We start from the raw sequence: 19,648 nt of genomic DNA on the forward strand, positions 1-19,648 counted from the left end.
CTTGGCCTCTGCCCCAGGCGCTATAGTGGCTCTGGTCGCAGCAGAGCTACGCTCCGGAGAGGCAGAGCATCACCCCTTGGTGGGCAGAGCGTCACCCCTGGTGGGCGTGCGGGGTGGATCCCGGTCGGGCGCATGCGTGAATCTGTCTGTCTCTCCCCGTTTCCAGCTTCAGAAAAATACAAAAAAAAAAAACAAAAAAAAATGCCTCTGATTTCTGAGTATTAATTTTATGTCCTGCCACCTTGCTGAAGTCATTTATCAGGTCCAGTAGTTTTTTGACTGAGACTTTAGCGTTTTCCATATACAATATCATATCATCTGCAAATAATGATAGTTTTACTTCTTCTTTTCCAATTTGGATGCCTTTTATTTTTTTTTCTTGTCTGATTGCTGTGGCTAGGACTTCCAGAACTATGTTGAATAAGAGTGGTGAAAGGGGGCACCCCTGCCTTGTTGCTGATATTAAGGGGATTGCTTTTAATTTTTGCCCATTGAGTATGATGTTGGCTGTGGGTTTGTCATAGATGGCTTTTATCATGTTGAGGTATGTTCTCTGTATTCCCACTTTGTTGAGAGTTTTGATCATGAATGGGTGCTGGATTTTATCAAATGATTTTTCTGCATCTATTGAAATTATCATGTGGTTTTTCTCCTTTCTTTTTTTTATGTGATGAATCACATTGATTGATTTGCAAATATCGTACCTGCCTTGCCTCCCCAGAATAAATCCCATTGATCATGGTGTACGATTTTTTCCATGTATTGTTGGATCTGGTTTGCTATTATTTTGTTGAGGATTTTAGCATCTATATTCATCAGGGATATTGGCCTATAATTTTCTTTCTTTGTATTGTCTTTGCCTCGTTTTGGAATGAGAATTATGCTTGCCTCATAAAAGGAGCTTGGAAGTCTTCCTTCCTCTTGAATTTTTTGAAATAGCTTGAGAAGGATAGGAGGTAGTTCTTTGAGTATTTGGTAGAATTCACTTGTGAAGCCATCAGACCCAGGACTTTTCTTTGTTGGGAGTTTTTTGATAACTGTTTCAATCTCATTTGTTGTAATTGGTCTGTTTAGGTTTTCTGATTCTTTCAGATTGATATTTGGAAGATTGTATGTTTCAAGGAATTTTTCCATTTCATCTAGGATGTCTAGTTTTTTGGCATACAGTTCTTCATAGTATTTTCTTACAATATTTTGTATTTCTGTTGTGTCAGTTGTTATTTCTCTACTCTCAATTCTAATTTTATTTATTTGAGCTCTCTCTCTTTTTTTCTTGGTGAGTCTAGTTTAAGGTTCATCAATCTTTTTTACCTTTTCAAAGAACCAGCTCCTAGTTTCATTGATCCTCTGTATTGTTTCTTTAGCCCCTATGTCATTTATTTCTGCTCTGATCTTTATTATTTCCTTCCTTCTACTACATTTGGGCTTTTCTTGCTGTTCTTTTTCTAGTTCTTTTAGATGCAGGGCTAAATTGTTTATTTGAGCTTTTTCTAGCTTCTTAAAGTGTGCCTGTAGTGCTGTGAACTTCCCTCTCAGTACTGCTTTTGCTGTGTCCCGTAAATTTTGAGGTGTTGTATGCTCATTATCATTTGTTTCTAGGATTTTTTGTAAAAATTTTTTGTGGCAGAGATAGAGAGAACTAGAGAGAGGGACAGATAGGTACAGACAGGAAGGGAGAGAGATGAGAAACATCAGTTCTTTGCGGTTCCTTAGTTGTTCATTAATTGATTTCTCATATGTGCCTTGACCGGGGGCTACAGCAGACCGAGTGACCCCTTGCTCGAGCCAGTGACCTTGGGCTCTAACTGGTGAGCCTTGCTCAAACCAGATGAACCCGCATTCGAGGTCTCGAACCTGGGTCCTCTTTTCCCAGTCCGACGCTCTATCCACTGCACCACTGCCTGGTCAGGCTCTAGGAATGTTTTTATTTCTTCTTTGATCTCATTCTTAATCCATTTGTTATTTAACAACCTGCTATTTAGTTTCCATGTGTTTGAGAATTTTTGAGTTTTTCTGTTGTGGTTGATTTCTAGTTTCATGCCATTGTGATCAGAGAAAGTGCTTGATATGATTTCAATCTTCTTAAATTTGTTGAGACCACTTTTTTGCCCTAACATATGTTCTATCTTAGAGAATGTACCATGAGCACTTGAAAAGAATATGTATTCTGCTGCTGTAGGTTGAAAGGTTCTGAAGATATCTATTAAATCGAGTTGATCTAGTGTGTCCTTTAAGTCTGCTGTTTCTTTGTTAATTTCCTTTTTTGAGGATCTATCAAGTGATGTTAGTGGGGTATTGAAATCCCCTACTATTACAGTATTGCTGTTGATCTCGCCCTTTATATCCATCAAAGTCTGCTTTATATATTTAGGTGCTCCTCTCATCGTATTTTTTGTTTCTTTATTCCTCAGGCAAATTAGCAGAGCCTGGGTCAAATTAGCCTAAAGTGGATTTCAGAGCAGAGAAGGATGACTAAGAATTAGCTTTCAGGTATGCAGGAAAAGGCTATAGGGATCAGCTGCTTCCTTTAAATAATGTTATCAGTGCTTGCCGGGGCAGCATTCTGCCTCTGCAGGACTTGGCGTTCCAATGTCAGCACCAAAGACTTGTCTCAGGACAACAGTCTAATTCCTGGCCATTTTCCTGCATCTATGGGCTTCCTGTCTGTAGGTAGCTACTGCTCTTTTCGCTGTTTGTGTCAGCATTTTCTATGCCATGGTAGTGTGTGAGGTGCCAACCTATGTATAAGAATCATCTTTCTCCTACTAAGAGATGACAGCAGCTCTGTAAAAGCCCCATGCTCTGTAAGATTTGTCTCCACTTTTCAGCTGCTCCCCCTCCTCTTGCAGCTGCCTAGTCTTCCCACAGAGTCTTCTGTAGAAAGACTGTAGTGTGGAATCAGACTGGCCTCACCCAACCAACCCCTCTACAGGTTGCACACTTGTTGGGTTAAGGCAGCTGAGGTTGTGAATACAACATTAGTTGGACCCCCTCTTTAAGGAGTCTCTTGGTCAGAAGCTCAGTACAGGGAATGTGGCCCCTACTCCAGAGCCTAATTCCTCAGCCACTGCTGGATTCTCAAATTTTATTTTTCCATAACAAGGTGAGCAGCAGGTTCATATCCAGTGGGGCCAACAGTCTCATTTGCAGAAGTTTTACAGCTGGTGAGACCCTGGTCTCAGGGAGGAAGACTAAGAGAGCCCTCTCCAGGGGCTGACTGTGTCCCCCAAGACAGTGGCTAAGACCCTCGGCCAGACCCAATAGGCTTACAGGCACCCATACTTTATTTTATTTTATTTTTTTTTCATTTTTTCATTTTTTTTTTTTTCATTTTTCTGAAGCTGGAAACAGGGAGAGACAGTCAGACAGACTCCCGCATGCGCCCGACCGGGATCCACCCGGCACGCCCACCAGGGGCTACGCTCTGCCCACCAGGGGGGCGATGCTCTGCCCATCCTGGGCGTCGCCATGTTGCGACCAGAGCCACTCTAGCGCCTGAGGCAGAGGCCACAGAGCCATCCCCAGCGCCCGGGCCATCTTTGCTCCAGTGGAGCCTTGGCTGCGGGAGGGGAAGAGAGAGACAGAGAGGAAAGTGCGGCGGAGGGGTGGAGAAGCAAATGGGCGCTTCTCCTGTGTGCCCTGGCCGGGAATCGAACCCGGGTCCTCCGCACGCTAGGCCGACGCTCTACCGCTGAGCCAACCGGCCAGGGCCAGGCACCCATACTTTAAATGTCCATGCTTCAAACCTCTCTCCCTTCCCCCTGTGGAATGTAGCCCAGTGGGGCAGGATATCCAGCTCCCAGGCTGGCTGACTGTAAAGCTCTACCCTATCCAGTGCACATGAGCCACTGTGCTGGAGTTGATCACAGCGAGTAGAACTCACCTCAGCTGGGCCAGGTGTGAGGAGCCTTTCCTTAGTATACCACTCTAGCAAGGGTTGTTAGGTCCTGAACCACAGCTCTCTGCAGCTGGCCACTGGATGTGCCAGCCCTGGGCCTTCCTGGAAGGAACTCTGCACAAACCAGTGGGAGACACTGCCTGTGGCTGGTCCTCAGCAACCTTAGAGCTACAAGCAATCCAGAGTTTGTAGCTGCCTCTGCTGGGCCCAGGTACACATGGAAATACTAAGCTGCACACCTAGGCTGGCTTTTACCCACACTGGGCCTGGGGGAAGGTCCGCTTAAAAGGCCAAGGTTCCCTGAGTCCCACCTCTTGTAGACCTCAGTAGGTTGTGGCCCCAGGAGTCTGGTGGGTATGGCCTCTGAGACCCAGAGGTGTGGTCTGCCCACAGTCCGGACAGTTTCTCCTGAGGCTCCTGTGGGGTGGAAGCACCAGTCTTAGACTCAGGAGGTTGTGGGGGAAAGCTCCAGCCTCAACAACAGAAAACTGAGTCACTGATGTGTCCCCTGCTTCCTGGCTTCTCAGCACGACCCAGTCTCCATGACTGGGGTAGGAGAGACTCCCGAGGTGGAGCAGTTGCTTTTGCCCAGGCTGATGCCACTCAGAGGGGACTGCTCCACCCAAGCAACATGGCAGCTACAGTATTAGAGAATGACTCAGCACAGGGGTTCCAGTGGCTGTTCCCCACAGTGTCCTTGGGCCTCCAACTTTACACTCTCCTCATGCAACTCTAGTTCTCTCAGCTCTTTCTCACCAGAGGCCTGGGTAAGTGGCTGTGAATGAGATTTTCTGCACTGGTTTTTTAAAGACAGAGCCTGCCTCTCTGGGAGCTCTGTATCGCAGACAGAAATGGGCGCCTCTTCTAGGCGCTGGGGTGCTGGGCCTCAGGCTGAGGACCTACATCTCTCAGGTGAGCCTCCTTGCAGTGAGAGTCACTCCACACCCTCAGCCACCACTTGCTCCTGGGAGCAGCCTTTAATGTGACTCCGCCCTTCCTACCAGTCTTGGTGTGGCTTCTTCTGTGATCCTTGGTTATAGATTCCTCTTTGTTTAGTCCAAATTTGGTTTTTCAGGATGATTGTTCTTAAATTAAGTTGTAATCCAGTTTGGTCCTCGGATCTGAGGTGGTAGTTGGAACAACTGCCTATTCCATTGCCATCTTGGACTCTACCTCATCCTTTTTTTATAGATAAAGATAGGCTTAGAAAGGTTATATAACTTATTAATAGTGGAGACTGACTTGGAATGCAGTATTAACCACCTTCTAAGATTTAGTTATTTCCTTAATACATATCTTCTCAGGTATGTATAATAAAGTCTCAATAACAAAAGCCATTTATTTGGAAAGTTGACCTGTGTAGGCATACAACAGTTTTAACATGAAAATTTTATTTTATTATTTTATTATTTATTTATTTATTTTTACAGACAGAGCGTCAGAGAGAGGGATAGATAGGGACAGACAGACAGGAAGGGAGAGAGATGGGAAGCATCAATTTTTTGTTGTGGCACCTTAGTTGTTCATTGATTGCTTTCTCATATGTGCCTTGACCATGGGGCTACAGCAGACCGAGTAACCCCTTGCTCAAGCTGGCGACCTCGGGGTCTCGAACCTGGGTCCTCTGCGTCCCAGTCCGATGCTCTATCCACTGTGCCACTGCCTGGTCAGACGGCATACAACAGTTTTATACATGCAAACACCCTGCTAGTCACACAATCAAAGTAGAGAACATATTTTCTTGAATGATATTGAGTGTTTAATTAGTACCATTCAATGAAATATCTCTTATTAGGTTAAGGGTTTGTCTCTTCAAATTATGTGTACCTGGTCACTGTGCATGGTGAGCATAGATGCTTGTATACATTATATTCCCATTATACATAATTCAAGTTATTTGTACATTTTTCTTATGCGCGCACACACATACACACATGCGTGCGCACACGTGTGCACGCGAAGGGAGAGAGGTGAGAAACATCAACTCGCCTGACCAAGTGGTGGGGCAGCGGATAGAGCATTGGCCTGGGACATGGAGGACCCAGGTTTGAAACCCGAGGTTGCTGGCTTGAGTGCGGGCTCATCTTGAGCATGGGATCATAGATATAACCCATGGTTGCTGGCTTGAGCCCAAAGATTGCTGGCTTAAGCAAGGGGTCACTAGGTTGGCTGCAGCCCCCTAGTCAAGGCACATATGAGAAAGCAATCAATGAACTACTAAGGTGCCACAATGAAGAATTGATGCCTCTTATCTCTCTCTTTTTCCTATCTGTCCCTCTCTCTGTCTCTCTCCCAAAAAAAAAAAAAAAAGAAGCATCAGCATAATTGGGGCACTTTTTAGTTGTTCATTGATTGCTTCTCATATGTGCCTTGACTGGGTTGGGATGGGAGGGCTCATGCTAAGCCAATGAACCCTTGCTTAAGCCATTGACCTTTGGGCTCAAACTGGTGATGACAGGATCATGTCTATGGTCCCACACTCAAGCCAGTGACCCTGCGGCTCAAGCTGGTGAGCCTGTGATCAAACCAGTAACCTCAGGGTTTCAAACCTGGGTCCTCAGTATCCCAGGTTGACATTCTATCCACTGCGCCACCACCAGTCAGGCTGCCCTCAGTTTCTATATGATTAGGGGATTAGGTAGGAAACCATTTTTTATTTTAAAATTTTTACTGCTTAAGTAAATGTAATTTTACCCTTTTTGTTTATAAAGATAACATATAGTCATTGTAAAACATGAAGTGATGTTTTATGCTTATCAAGAGCTCCCCGAAAGAATGTAAAATTTTTCATAATTCCTTATGAAAATTGAGTTCAATGGAGCATTTCATGTTATTCATGATAGAGATTTTGCAAGGTATATAAATAAAACTATCATTAAGCCAGGGAAGAAGGTTATCTGCTCTGTACAGTTTGTGACTTTGGTTGAAGTTTTTGGTGGTTCTTGCTATAGTAAAACCTGTTTTTTAAATTTTATTTATTGACTTTGGAGAGAGAGTAAGGGAGGGAGGGAGAGAGTTGTTTACGTACCCATTCATTCATTGGTTGATCCTTGTATGTTCCAAGGACCAAATCCACAACCTTGGTGCATTGGGATGATGCTCTAACCTAACCAAATGAGCTTCTTTCCCTGGGCCTAAAACCTGTTTTTAATACATGGTGAGGCAAAAGTAGGTTTACAGTTGTTCATATGGAAAATAATAATAGCACAAATAAATAATACAAGAATAAAATGTGAACTTCCTTTTGTCCCACCCAGTATGTTGTTAGTTAGCAGTATACATACAATGAACCTAATAAGTCATGAGCAGATTGGTCCCCGAGTTGTTACTTTTACCAGAGTTTATGTTATATTCAAAAATACAATAACATTTATACAATGAAAAATTATTTCCCTAGTGACCATTCTAGAGCATTAAAAGAAAAATGGACTAAAAATGTTAGTTTGAGAACTGAGCCTGAACTTCAGTCACATTTTCCAATGAAGTTGTTAGTTCTGATCTACATTATGTTTGTTCTAAGCGGGGTATTATAACAAGCAAGTCATTGTGAAAATGTTTTCACGATTAGCACATTTTGTGCTGGAAGGAAATAGGTGGGAGTAGTCAACAAGGAGCACTGGAAGCCAGGCTCAGCTCTGTCCCCACAATGTTCCTTCCTGTAGCAGCTTCCAAAAAGGAGAGGAAAGGGATGCTTATGATGGCATTACTGCTGCACACCCCCTGGGGATTCAAACCTTGAGGAGATGCAGTGCCTCTATCATAGAAGCTCCCATGGTTCCCTCAGAAGGGCTTGACCCTTGCTCAAGCCAGTGACCTTTGGGCACAAGCCAGTGACGATTTCGATGATTTCATGCTCAAGCTGAAATCACTAGACTAGAACTCAGGGCTCCTAACTCCTATTCTGGTCTTTTTGCTCTACTTCATGTTCTCTTGAGAAATATTGATTCTTTTAGAACTGTAGTTAAAATGTACATGTTTTATGTATAGCTCAACATACTGAATACTCATTTTTGAGGCATACTGCTTATTTCTTTTTAAGTGGGATGCGGGGAGGCAGCGACAGACTCCCACATGCACCCCAGCCCAGATCCACCTGGCAAGCCCTCTATGGGGTGATTCTCTGCCCATCTAGGGCATTGCTTCATTGCTCAGCAACTGAGCTATTTTAGCACCTGAGGCGAAGCCGTGGAGACATCCTCCGCCTCGGGCCAACTTGCTTGAGCCATTAGAACCATAACTGTGAGAGGGAGAGAGGGGGGGGGGGAGAGAGTAAGAGAGAGACAGAGAGAGCGCGAGAGAGAAGGGGGAGGAGTGGAGAAGCAGATGTCCACTTCTCCAGTGTTCCCTGACCAGTAATTAAACCCGGGATCTCCACAACCTGGGCTGATGCTCTACTGCTGAGCCAACCAGCCTGGGCGCATGATGTTTATTTTAATCATGTTTTAACATATAAAAAAGTTTGATATGAAAAATGCTTCTATGAATAAGTTGAGGTCTATAGAGATAAAAAATAGTCATTCATAATCCTTTATGCTTATAGTTTTCTGCTTAATTAGAAATGCAGGTTTCTTGTGCTGTATGAAAGGAGAGAAAGTTAAAAATGCAGGTTTCTTTATGTTAGAAAACGTGTTCAGAGTAGAATTAGGCTTAGGCACTGTTCTCTGTAGCTTCTTTTTTCTTTTTAAAAATTTGGCAATTTCCAAGCATAATTTTTATTTTTACTTATTTTTATTTTTTTTAGATTTTTATTTATTCATTTTTAGAGAGAGAGTAAGAGAATAGAAGGGGGAGGAGCAGGAAGTGTCAACTCCCATATGTGCCTTGACTGGGCAAGCCCAGGGTTTCAAACTGGCGATCTTGGCGTTTCAAGTTGACACTTGATCCACTGTGCCACTATAGGTCAGGCCCAAGCATAATTTTTATTTCTCTTTATTGTGATCATAACACTTTCCAATTTTTTTTCTCTTGACCATTGAGCCTTGGCAGAAAGAAAGAGGAGCGAGGCTAGCAAGAGAGCTATTGTGAATGGAGTATATGGCAGCTGTACAAGGATACTGCTGGTTTCCTAGTGCTATGCACATTTTCTTTTTGACATTCTGAGTGATGCTGTAAATGTACAGCAGAAGTAAACAAAAGGCAGCGATTTTTGCTATTGCAAGACTTGGAAAGCAAGATAAAGTTGGCCAAATAGAGGACGGACTAGGCAGGAAAATACTGTATTTTATCTTTCAGAATATTTTTTAAGCTCAGGGTGTGCATTTGTCCTTTAGTTAACTATGACTGCTAATTTAAAATTTACTAACAAAGGCAGGCTGTTTTGACCTTTGATATTTGTTAACAATTGACATGAACTATTCACAGAACCTTTTGGAAACTTTTTTCCTGGAGGTTATAGTTATATTTAGGACATTTTTTTCTTTCCAGAAGACTTGCATTTCAAAAGAGTAGGTCTGCCTATATATTTTCTTTATTGTCTTTGTTAGTATTAAAGATTCAGAGTTGTTAGTGGAATGCTGATTTTTTTCTGATTACACAATGATTCATCTCAAAAAGATCTTGAGAAAAGCACTTAATCTACAAATGATCTTTTACAAGGTCACATTCTTTTTTTTTTTAGATTTTATTCATTTTTTTTTAGAGAGAGGAGACAGAGAGAGAGAGAAAGGGGGAGGAGCAGAACACATCCAACTCCCATATGTGCCTTGACTAGGCAAGCCCAGGGTTTTGAACCGGTGACCTCAGCATTCCAGATCGACAAGGCTTCACTCATTGCACCACCACAGGTCAGGCACAAGGTCACAATCTGAGGTGACATATATAAATAACATTCCTGGGAGGTACATGGTAATGTTTTGAAATGCTAATTAAGGATTTTGGAGACATTTTTTAACTTATTGTGATTGTGTAAATGTGGTATGTTATGGGGGGGCAATATATTTTTTAATTCGTTGTCAGTAACAACATTTACTGACTGCATATTATAGGTTGAGCAAGCAATGTATGTAAGATCAGAGCAAAGTTAGTTTAGTTGTTTTTTTTTTTCCTTTTCCAAGTGAGAGGAGGGGAGAAAGACAGACTCTCACATGTGCCCAGTCTGGAGCCATGCACGCAACCAAGCTACTTTAGTGCCTGAGGCTGAGGCTCTATGGAGCCATCCTCAGTGCCCGGGGCTGATACACTCCAAATGAGCCCTGACTATGGGAGAAGAAGGGAGATAGGTGGGGGAGAGAAGCAGATGGTCACTTATGTGTGCCCTGACTAGGAATCAAACCTGGGATGCTGGGCTGTACATATGCTGGGCTGACGCTCTATCCACTGAGCCACTGGCCAAGGCCGTATTTGATATTTTCAAATGAATAGATACCATGCAGTTCAACAGTCCTTCTTATGAGTTATAATAACTTTAAAATATTAGTGTTGTCAAACTTAATCAGTCTTTGCACTTAAAATTAGTTATTCTCTGAGGTCATAAAAGTTCAAATAGTTTTGTGTTTTTTTCTAAAAACTTTAAAGGCCCTGTCTGGGTAGAGTATCGTCCTGATACACCAAGGTTGCAGGTTTGATCCCCAGTCAGGGCACACACAGGAGTCAACCAATGAATGCGTGAATGAGTGGAACAATGCATCAGTGTTTCTTTCTTTCTCTCTTTCCATCTCTCCCTCTCTCCCTTGTCTCCTTTCTCTAAAAATTTAAAAAGATTAAGAACTTTAAAGTTTTTCACCTCACAGAGAGACCATTAATTTGCCTGAAATTAATTTTCATATAATATATGAGGGACCTAGTTTTATTTTCTTTCATATGGAAAACCAATTTGCCTGTAGTTTTTTCTTTTGAACTTTGATTTGTTATGCCACTTCTGATACTGATATTCCATACATGAATGAGTGTGTTTGGGATCTCATCTGTTCAATTTGGCTATTTACTGTCTTTGGTCAACATTGCACTATTTTAATGATAAAATCTAAGTCTTGATAACACATTGGGTAAATACTGTCTACTTTGTGATTTTTCAAAATGGGTTTGGTTGGTTTTGATCTCTTTTTTCTATGTAGGATTAACGTGTTAAGTTCCATATTTAAGCTTATTGGGATTTTGATAGGAATTGCACTGAATTTATAAACTAATTGGAGAACTGAAATTTTTACATTGAATCATTTTATTCTTAAACATCATAGAGTTCTCCATTAATCTGCCTTTTATGTTATTAAGTAAAGTTTTGGAATTTTCTTTATGAAAGTCTTACACATTTTTTATTAGATATAATAAAGGCACATATGAGAGAGCAATCAATGAATAACTAAGGTGCTGCAGTGAAGAATTGATGCTTCTCATCACTCTCCCTTCCTGTCTGTCTGTCCCTATCTGTCCCTCTCTCTATCTCTGAGACACACACACACAGAAGAATTATCAGGCAAAATCTGTACTGTATTTATATTTATATTAGAAGGAAAGGTATCTCAATCAACTCCATGCTTTGCTGGGACCAAGGCTTTGCTTCTCCTGTGCCCTAGTGGTTAAAAGTCCATGTCCCCCTACATTACCAAGTTTTACCTGGGCAGCTATCTTCTTTGTTTCTGCCCTTGAGAATTTTCTTATTCATCATCGAGTAAGCCATGTGTTTAAAATGAATTTGCTGTATTTCATCTAGCATTTTTTAGGCATTTGTGTGGATGTTCCCCCACCTTCCCCTGCCTTCCTGCCTCAATTGTTCAGTCTATTATGTGTTGTCTGAATCATTAGTCTCCCATCTGGTTTTAAGAGCCCATCCTTCTAGGAGGACCACTGAAAAATGTAAAATGATTGCCTGTGGGCAGTGGCGTTATGGATCATTTCTTATAGTCTCATCCATTTTTCACATTACTGTAAAAGCACATATTTTATAACTTTCTAAACTTAAAAAAGTAAATTATCCTTAAGGTCCTCCAAGTAATAGCCCTTCTTTTCCATTTGTTTCAGGTGGTGCGGTTGTGTCAGAACCCAAAGCTGGCGCTAAAGAATAGCCCACCTTATATCTTAGACCTGCTGCCAGATACCTACCAGCATCTTCGCACTATCTTGTCAAGATATGAGGGGAAGATGGAGACACTTGGAGAAAATGAGTATTTTAGGGTATTCATGGAGAATTTGATGAAGAAAACTAAGCAGACCATAAGCCTCTTCAAGGAAGGGAAAGAAAGAATGTATGAGGAGAATTCTCAGCCTAGGTAATGGCGAATACTACACAAATATTTATTCAGGTCTGTGACTGCTCAAATGGGTAACACATAGAAGTAGTTGAGTTGGTTTTAATTTTATGTCAACAAGAATGCAAAGTTGATATTTGATTTAAAGGTGTGCTGTGTATAAAAGGTTGCCTTGGAGGATATTGAGCTGTCCCTAGCTTCAGTGTGTTTGTTTACCTATGAAAAGTCAGTGACATATTAGTCACAAAGATGAGTTGGAGGGAGTAGGTCCTTTAGAGACCCTGAAGCTCAAGAAAATTTGTGAATAGGTGAGAGTTTGTAAGAAAGGTTGGGGTTAAGCTCAGATTTTGTCAGAGCTGTAGCATATTAAGTAAATTATAAGTATGAGATAATAGGAAGAAAAAGTAAGCCAATAGTTTAGATAACTATTTTAAATTGATTTTTATTTTATTTTAAATTTTTATTTATTTATTCATTTTAGAGAGGAGAGAGAATGAGAGAGAATGAGAGAGAGAGAGAGAGAGAGAGAGAGAGAGAAAGGGGGGGAGGAGCAGGAAGCATCAACTCCCATATGTGACTTGACCAGACAAGTGCAGGGTTTCGAACCAGCAACCTCAGTGTTCCAGGTCGACACTTCATCCACTGTGCCACCACAGGTCAGGCCTGATTTTTATTTTTATTTTTATTTTTTAGATGATTTTTAAAAATAAAGCATAGTGAATGACAATTCTTTTATAGGTAATGTGACTATTCAGCTACAATAGATATTGGGAAATGGAGTTAATTCCATAAATATTTGAGGGATCACTATGTATTTTTTACTAAAAACTGTATTTGCCATAGTATGTTTTTAGCTTGGTTGTTGGAAGTTACATGCTGGGAGAGTAGTATAGGGTGATTGTATATATGGGAATAGTTGTATTTGGTTTTTATCCAACTGGAAATATTAACTCATATAAAACAAGTGAAAAATATAAATTCCACTAGAACTTTTTAGGTAATAAATTATTCTTAAGGAGTTACTTGAATTAGGGGAAAATACAAGGTTGGAGTTAAATTGTAAAGGCTGTTCTTTGACTTTCAGACCTTTTCTTGTAGATAATAGGCTGCCATAGGACAGTTTTTTCTAAAAGAGGATTTTTATAGTGAAATAAAAATTACAGATTTTCTGGTCTTGGAGCATACTGAACATTGTTTTAAGTTTTTTTTTTTCATGACTGACAGTTCATTACTTAGAGGCAGTATAGTATACTGGTTAAGAGGATGGACTCTGAAGCCTACCACCTGAGTTTGAAGCTTAGCTCTTCTATTTACTTAGATATGTGATCCCTCAGTTTTTCATCTGTAAAATGAAATTATAATATTATTTTCTTTGGGCCCTTGCCGGTTGTCTCAGTGGTAGAACGTTGGCCTGGCGTGCAGGAGTCCTGGGTTCAATTCCCGGCCAGGGCACACAGGAGAAGCGCCCATCTGCTTCTCCACCCCTCCCCCTCTCCTTCCTCTCTGTCTCTCTCTTCCCCTCCCGTAGCCAAGGCTCCATTGGAGCAAAATTGGCCCGGGTGCTGAGGATGGCTCTGTGGCCTCTGCCTCAGGCGCTAGAATGGCTCTGGTTGCAACAGAGTGATGCCCCAGATGGTCAGAGCATCGCCCCCTGGTGGGCATGCTGGGTGGATCCGGTCGGGCGCATGTGGGAATCTGTCTGACTGCCTCCCCGTTTCCAACTTCAGAAAAATACAAAAAAAAAAGCGTATCTTCTTTAAAAAAAAAAGAAAAGAAAAGAAAAAAAATATTACTTTCTTTGTATGATTTTAGGAGTTATTAAACGAGTAGCTAAATGTTTAGTACTTAGAACAGTGATTAGCATGTTGAAAGTGACAAATGGGTTAGCTTTTATTATCTTAATTATTATCATTATTTTCATTACTATAAACATAGATTATTGTGTCTGCCTGTGTGTCAGTGATACTGCCAGGAACTAATGAAGACCAATCTGCCCTTACTAATTGGCTTTATACTATACTTGCGAGATCTCTTTTGCCTTTCTTAAAATCTTACTGTCAATGGTAGAGCGTCGGCCTGGCGTGTGGGAGTCCCGGGTTCGATTCCCGGCCAGGGCACACAGGAGAAGTGCCCATCTGCTTCTCCACCCCTCCCCCTCTTCTTCCTCTCTGTCTCTCTCTTCCCCTCCTGCAGCTGAGGCTCCATTGGAGTAGGGTTGGCCTGGGCACTGAGGATGGCTCCATGGCCTCTGCCTCAGGCGCTAGAATGGCTCTGGTCGCAGCAGAGTAACACCCCAGATGGGCGGAGCATCACCCCCTGGTGGGCATGCCGGGATCCTGGTGGGGCACATGCGGGAGTCTGACTGCCTTCCCGTTTCCAACTTCAGAAAAATACAAAAACAAACAATCAAAAAAAATCTTTTTTTTTTATATAAATAAATTTTTTTTTTTTTTTTTGCATTTTTCTGAAGCTGGAAACAGGGAGAGATAGTCAGACTCCCGCATGCGCCCGACCGGGATCCACCCGGCACGCCCACCAGGGGGCGACGCTCTGCCCACCAGGGGGCGATGCTCTGCCCATCCTGGGCGTCGCCATGTTGCGACCCTCCTGGGTGTCGCCATGTTGCGACCAGAGCCATTCTAGCGCCTGGGGCAGAGGCCACAGAGCCATCCCCAGCGCCCGGGCCATCTTTGCTCCAATGGAGCCTTGGCTGCGGGAGGGGAAGAGAGAGACAGAGAGGAAGGCGCGGCGGAGGGGTGGAGAAGCAAATCGGCGCTTCTCCTATGTGCCCTGGCCGGGAATCGAACCCGGGTCCTCCGCACGCTAGGCCGACGCTCTACCGCTGAGCCAACCGGCCAGGGCTATAAATAAATTTTTATTTAAATGGGGTGACATCAATAAATCAGGGTACATATATTCAAAGAAGACATTTCCAGCTTATTTTGTCATCTAGTTCTGTTGCATACCCATCACCCAAAGAGAGATCATCCTCCGTCACCCTCTATCCAGTTTTCTTTGTATTCCCTCCCCCTCCCCCCTCCCTCCATTCCCCCCCCCCCAAATCTTACTGTCAATATGGCTGTCTGTGTTCTGCATCAGTTTTACTTCCTTGATATAAAGCTTTTAATCTACAATGGGGTTTTATACCACAAAACCAGGTTTATATAAATTATATGTAAAGTGAGAATAAATAAATTTCAGGTGAGAATCAGATTTTTTTTTTTTTTTTTTGGTGACAGAGACAGAGAGGACAGATAGGGACAGGCAGACAGGAAAGGAGATGAGAAGCATCAGCTCTTCATTATGGCACCTTAGTTGTTCACTGACTGCTTTCGCATATGTGCCTTGACCCCTTGCTCAAGCCAATGACCTTGGGCTCAAACCAGTGACCATGGGGTCATGTCTATGATCCCATGCTCAAGCCAGAGACACTGAGTTCAAGCTGGTGAGCCCATGCTCAAGCTGGTGACCTCGGGGTTTTGAACCTGTGTCCTTTGCATCCCAGTCTGATGCTCTATCCACTATACCACTGCCTGGTCAGGTCAGATTTTTTTTAATAAAGGTAAAATATATGGCTTTTACTGTATGATCTTTGTGATAATGTATTTTGGTTGCTTAGAAGCTTTTAAAATTTTTTTATTTAGAAAATTAAATTTAATGGGGTGACATTGTTCAATAAGAGTATATAGGTTTCAGGTAAATATACTGCTCACAAAAATTAGGGGATATTTTATTGCTTCATATTCATTTTGAAATATCCCCTAATTTTTGTGAGCAGTATATTTTATAGCATTTGAACTGTTGTTTGTGTTGTGTGCCCATCACCCAAAGTCAGATCGTTTTCCGTCACTGTATATTTGTCCCTCCTTACTCCCTTTTCCCCCAACTCCTTCCCCCTGGAAACCACTTCACTTTTCTCTATCTACATGAGTCTCAGTTTTGTATCCCAGCTATGTGTGAAATCAAATAGTTCTTAGTTTTTTCTTACTTATTTCACTTAGTATAATGTTTTCAAGGTTCATCCATGTTGTTGTAAATGACAATGTGTCATCATTTCTTATAGCTGAGTAGTATTCCATTGTACATATGTACCACATCTTCTTTATCCAGACCTCTATTGAGGGACACTTTAGTTGTTTTAATGTCTTGGCCACTGTGAACAATGCTGCAGTAAATATGGGGGGTACACAGGCATACCAATGTTTTTGAGTTTTTTGAGTAGATACCAAGTAGAGGGATTGCTGGGTCATATGGTAGTTCTATTCTTTTTTTTTTTTTTTTTTTCATTTTTCTGAAGCTGGAAACAGGGAGAGACAGTCAGACAGACTCCCGCATGCGCCCGACTGGGATCCACCCGGCACGCCCACCAGGGGCGATGCTCTGCCCACCAGGGGGCGATGCTCTGCCCATCCTGGGCGTCGCCATATTGCGACCAGAGCCACTCTAGCGCCTGAGGCAGAGGCCACAGAGCCATCCCCAGTGCCCGGGCCATCTTTGCTCCAATGGAGCCTCGGCTGCGGGAGGGGAAGAGAGAGAGAGGAAAGCGCAGCGGAGGGGTAGAGAAGCAAATGGGCGCTTCTCCTATGTGCCCTGGCCGGGAATCGAACCCGGGTCCTCCGCACGCTAGGCCGACGCTCTACCGCTGAGCCAACTGGCCAGGGCGGTAGTTCTATTCTTAATTTTTAGAGGAACCACCATACTTTCTTTCATAATGGCTGTACCAGTTTACATTCCCACCAACAGTGAAGGAGGATTCAGTTTTTCCCATAGCCTCTCCAACACGTGTTATTATCTGTCTTGTTGATAACAACTAATCTAACAGGTGTGAGGTGGTTTCATTGTAGTTTTGATTGCATTTCTCTAATTGCTAGTGAAGAATAGCATCTTTTCATGTATCTGTTGGCCACTTGTATGTCTTCTTGGGAGAAATATCTGTTCAAGTCCTCTCCCCATTTTTATTGGACTGTTTGCTTGTTTGTTGCTGAGCTTTGTGAGTTCTTTATATATTTTAGATATTAATGCCTTATCAGAGCTGTTGTTGGTAAATATCATCTTCCATTTGGTTTGGCAGCCTTTTTGTTTTGTTGTTGGTTTCTTTTGCTGTGCAGAAGCTTTTTAGTTTGAAATAGTCCCATAAATTTTTTTTTTCAAAGTGAGAAGCAGGGAGGCAGAGATACAGACTCCTGCACGTGCCCGACCGGGATCCACCCAGCAAGCCCACTAGGAGGCATCTGCCCATCTGGGGCATTGCTCCGTTGCAGCCAGAGCCATTCTAGCACCTGAGGAAGAGGTTATGGAGCCATCCTCAATGCTCGGGCCAACTTTGCTCCAATGGAGTCGGGCCAATTTTGCTCCAATGGGAGGGGAAGAGAGAGATATAGAGAAAGGAGAGAGTGAAGGGTAGAGAAGCAAATGGGCGCTTCTCTGTGTGCCCTGGCCGGGAATTGAACACAGGACTTCCTCACACTGGACTCTATAGTCCCATTCATTTATTTTTGCCTTTACTCCCCTTGCCTTTGGGATCAAATTCATAAAATGTTCTTTACTGCCAAGGTCCATAAATTTAGTACCTGTGTTTTCTTCTATGGAATTTATTGTTTCAGATCTTATATTTAGGTCTTTGATCCATTTTGAATTCATTTTTGTGCAGGGGACAAATTAGTCAAGTTTCATTCTTTTGCATGTGTCTTTCCAATGCTCCCAGCACCATTTCTTTTCTCCATTGTGTTTTTGGCTCCTTTGTTGAAGATTATTTATCCATATGTATGTGGTTTTATTTCTGGGCTCTCTATTCTGTTTCATGGTCTTTATGTCTGTTTGCCCATACCATGCTGTTTTGATTATCGTGGCTCTAGTACAATTTGAAGTCAGGTAGTGTGATACCTCTGGCGTCATTCTTTCTTTTCAGGATTGTTCTGGCTATTTGAGGTTTTTTATGGTTCCATATAAACCTGGTGATTTTTGTTCTATTTCTTTAAAAAGTAACATTGGGATTTAATGGTGATTGCATTAAAATATTTATTGCTTTGGGTATTATGGTCATTTTAACTATGTTGATTCTTCCCATCCATGAACAGGTAATGTTTTTTCATTTCATTGTGTTTTTTTAAATTTCTTTCAATAATGCTTTGTAGTTTTTGGTATATAGGTCCTTCACATCCTTTGTTAGGTTTATTCCTAGGTGTTTATTTATTTTTTGTTGCTTTTGCAAAAGGAATTTTTTTAAAGTTCATTTTCTGAAGTTTCATATTTGGCATATAGGAATGCTGTAGAATTTTGTATATTGATTTTATATTCTGTGACTTGACTGTATTGGTTTATTGTTTCTAATAGGTTTTCCATGGAGTCTTTAGGGTTTTCTTTATACAGGATCATGTTATCTGCAAAAAGTGATACCTTTACTTTTTTTTTTTTTTTTTTAAACACTAATTTTTATTTATTTATTTATTTTTACAGAGGCAGAGATAGACAGGGACAGACAGACAGGAATGGAGAGAGATGAGAAGCATCAATTATTAGTTTTTCGTTGTGACTTCTTAGTTGTTCATTGATTGCTTTCTCATATGTGCCTTGACCACGGGCCTTCAGCAGACAGAGTAACCCCTTGCTGGAGCCAGCGACCTTGGGTCCAAGCTGGTGAGCTTTGCTCAAACCACATGAGCCATCGCTCAAGCTGGCGACCTCGGGGTCTCGAACCTGGGTCCTTCCGCATCCCAGTCCGATGCTCTATCCACTGCACCACCACCTGGTCAGGCGATACCTTTACTTTTACTTTCCCAATATGGATGCCTTTTATTTCTTTGTCTTGCCTAATTGCTCTGGCCAAAATTTCCAGAATTATGTTGAATAAGAGAGGTTTTTTTTCCTGTTGAGTTTTTAAAATTGAGATACAGTTCAAATGCCATAAAATTTACCCCTGTAAAGTATACAGTACCCTGGCTTTTAGTGAGTTTACAAAGTTGTGCAACTGTAAGCACTGTCTAATTTCAGAACATTTCATCACCCCCAAAAGAAAGCCTGTACTCATTAGCAGTCCTTCCCCATTCCTCACTTCTTCCCCCACCCCCTTGATAATCATTAATATCTACTTTCTGTTTCTGTTGACTTGCCTGTTCTAAAAACTTATATAAGTAGAATCATGTACCATTAGCCCTTCTTGTCTGGCTTCTTTCACTTAGTATGTTTTTACAGTTTATCCATGATTCATGAATAGCACGGTCAGTAAGTACTTCATTCCTTTTTGTGGCTAAGTGATATTTCATGTATGGGTATATACTGTACTACATGCTACATTTCAAATATGGACATTTGTGTTATTCTCAGTTTTGATATTATGAGTAATGCTACCCTGAACATTTGTGTACAAAATTTTGTGTGTATGTATGTTTTCAGTTCTCTTGGGTATATACCTGGGAGTGGAATTGCTGAATCATATGATCATTTTATGTTTAAGTTTTTGAGGAACCATCAAATTGTTTTTCGTAGCAGCTGTACCGTTTTACATTCTCCAAGCAATGTGTGAGGGTTCCAATTTCTTACCAACACTGTTATTATTTATTTTTTCTTT

The 19,648-nt window shown here is 41.8% G+C and overlaps 1 protein-coding gene across 4 annotated transcripts in view; it reads left to right on the plus strand.

Annotated features, from left to right (window-relative positions):
- Positions 1-19,648, plus strand: part of CBL (Cbl proto-oncogene) — a 139,814-nt gene that overhangs the window by 26,258 nt on the left and 93,908 nt on the right. Inside the window, exon 2 of one of the 4 annotated variants that reach the window (XM_066246737.1) lies at positions 11,855-12,102. The exons of 1 other annotated variant lie outside the window; for it this stretch is intronic. In XM_066246737.1, the coding sequence (XP_066102834.1) occupies positions 11,855-12,102 (248 nt within the window). Of the gene's footprint in view, positions 1-11,854; positions 12,136-12,649; positions 12,738-19,648 lie in introns of those variants that run through there. 2 more of the 4 variants (XM_066246760.1, XM_066246753.1) reach the window with 2 other exon arrangements.

This window comes from Saccopteryx bilineata, chromosome 1 (genome assembly GCF_036850765.1).
Source record: "Saccopteryx bilineata isolate mSacBil1 chromosome 1, mSacBil1_pri_phased_curated, whole genome shotgun sequence".
Lineage (NCBI taxonomy): Eukaryota > Metazoa > Chordata > Mammalia > Chiroptera > Emballonuridae > Saccopteryx > Saccopteryx bilineata.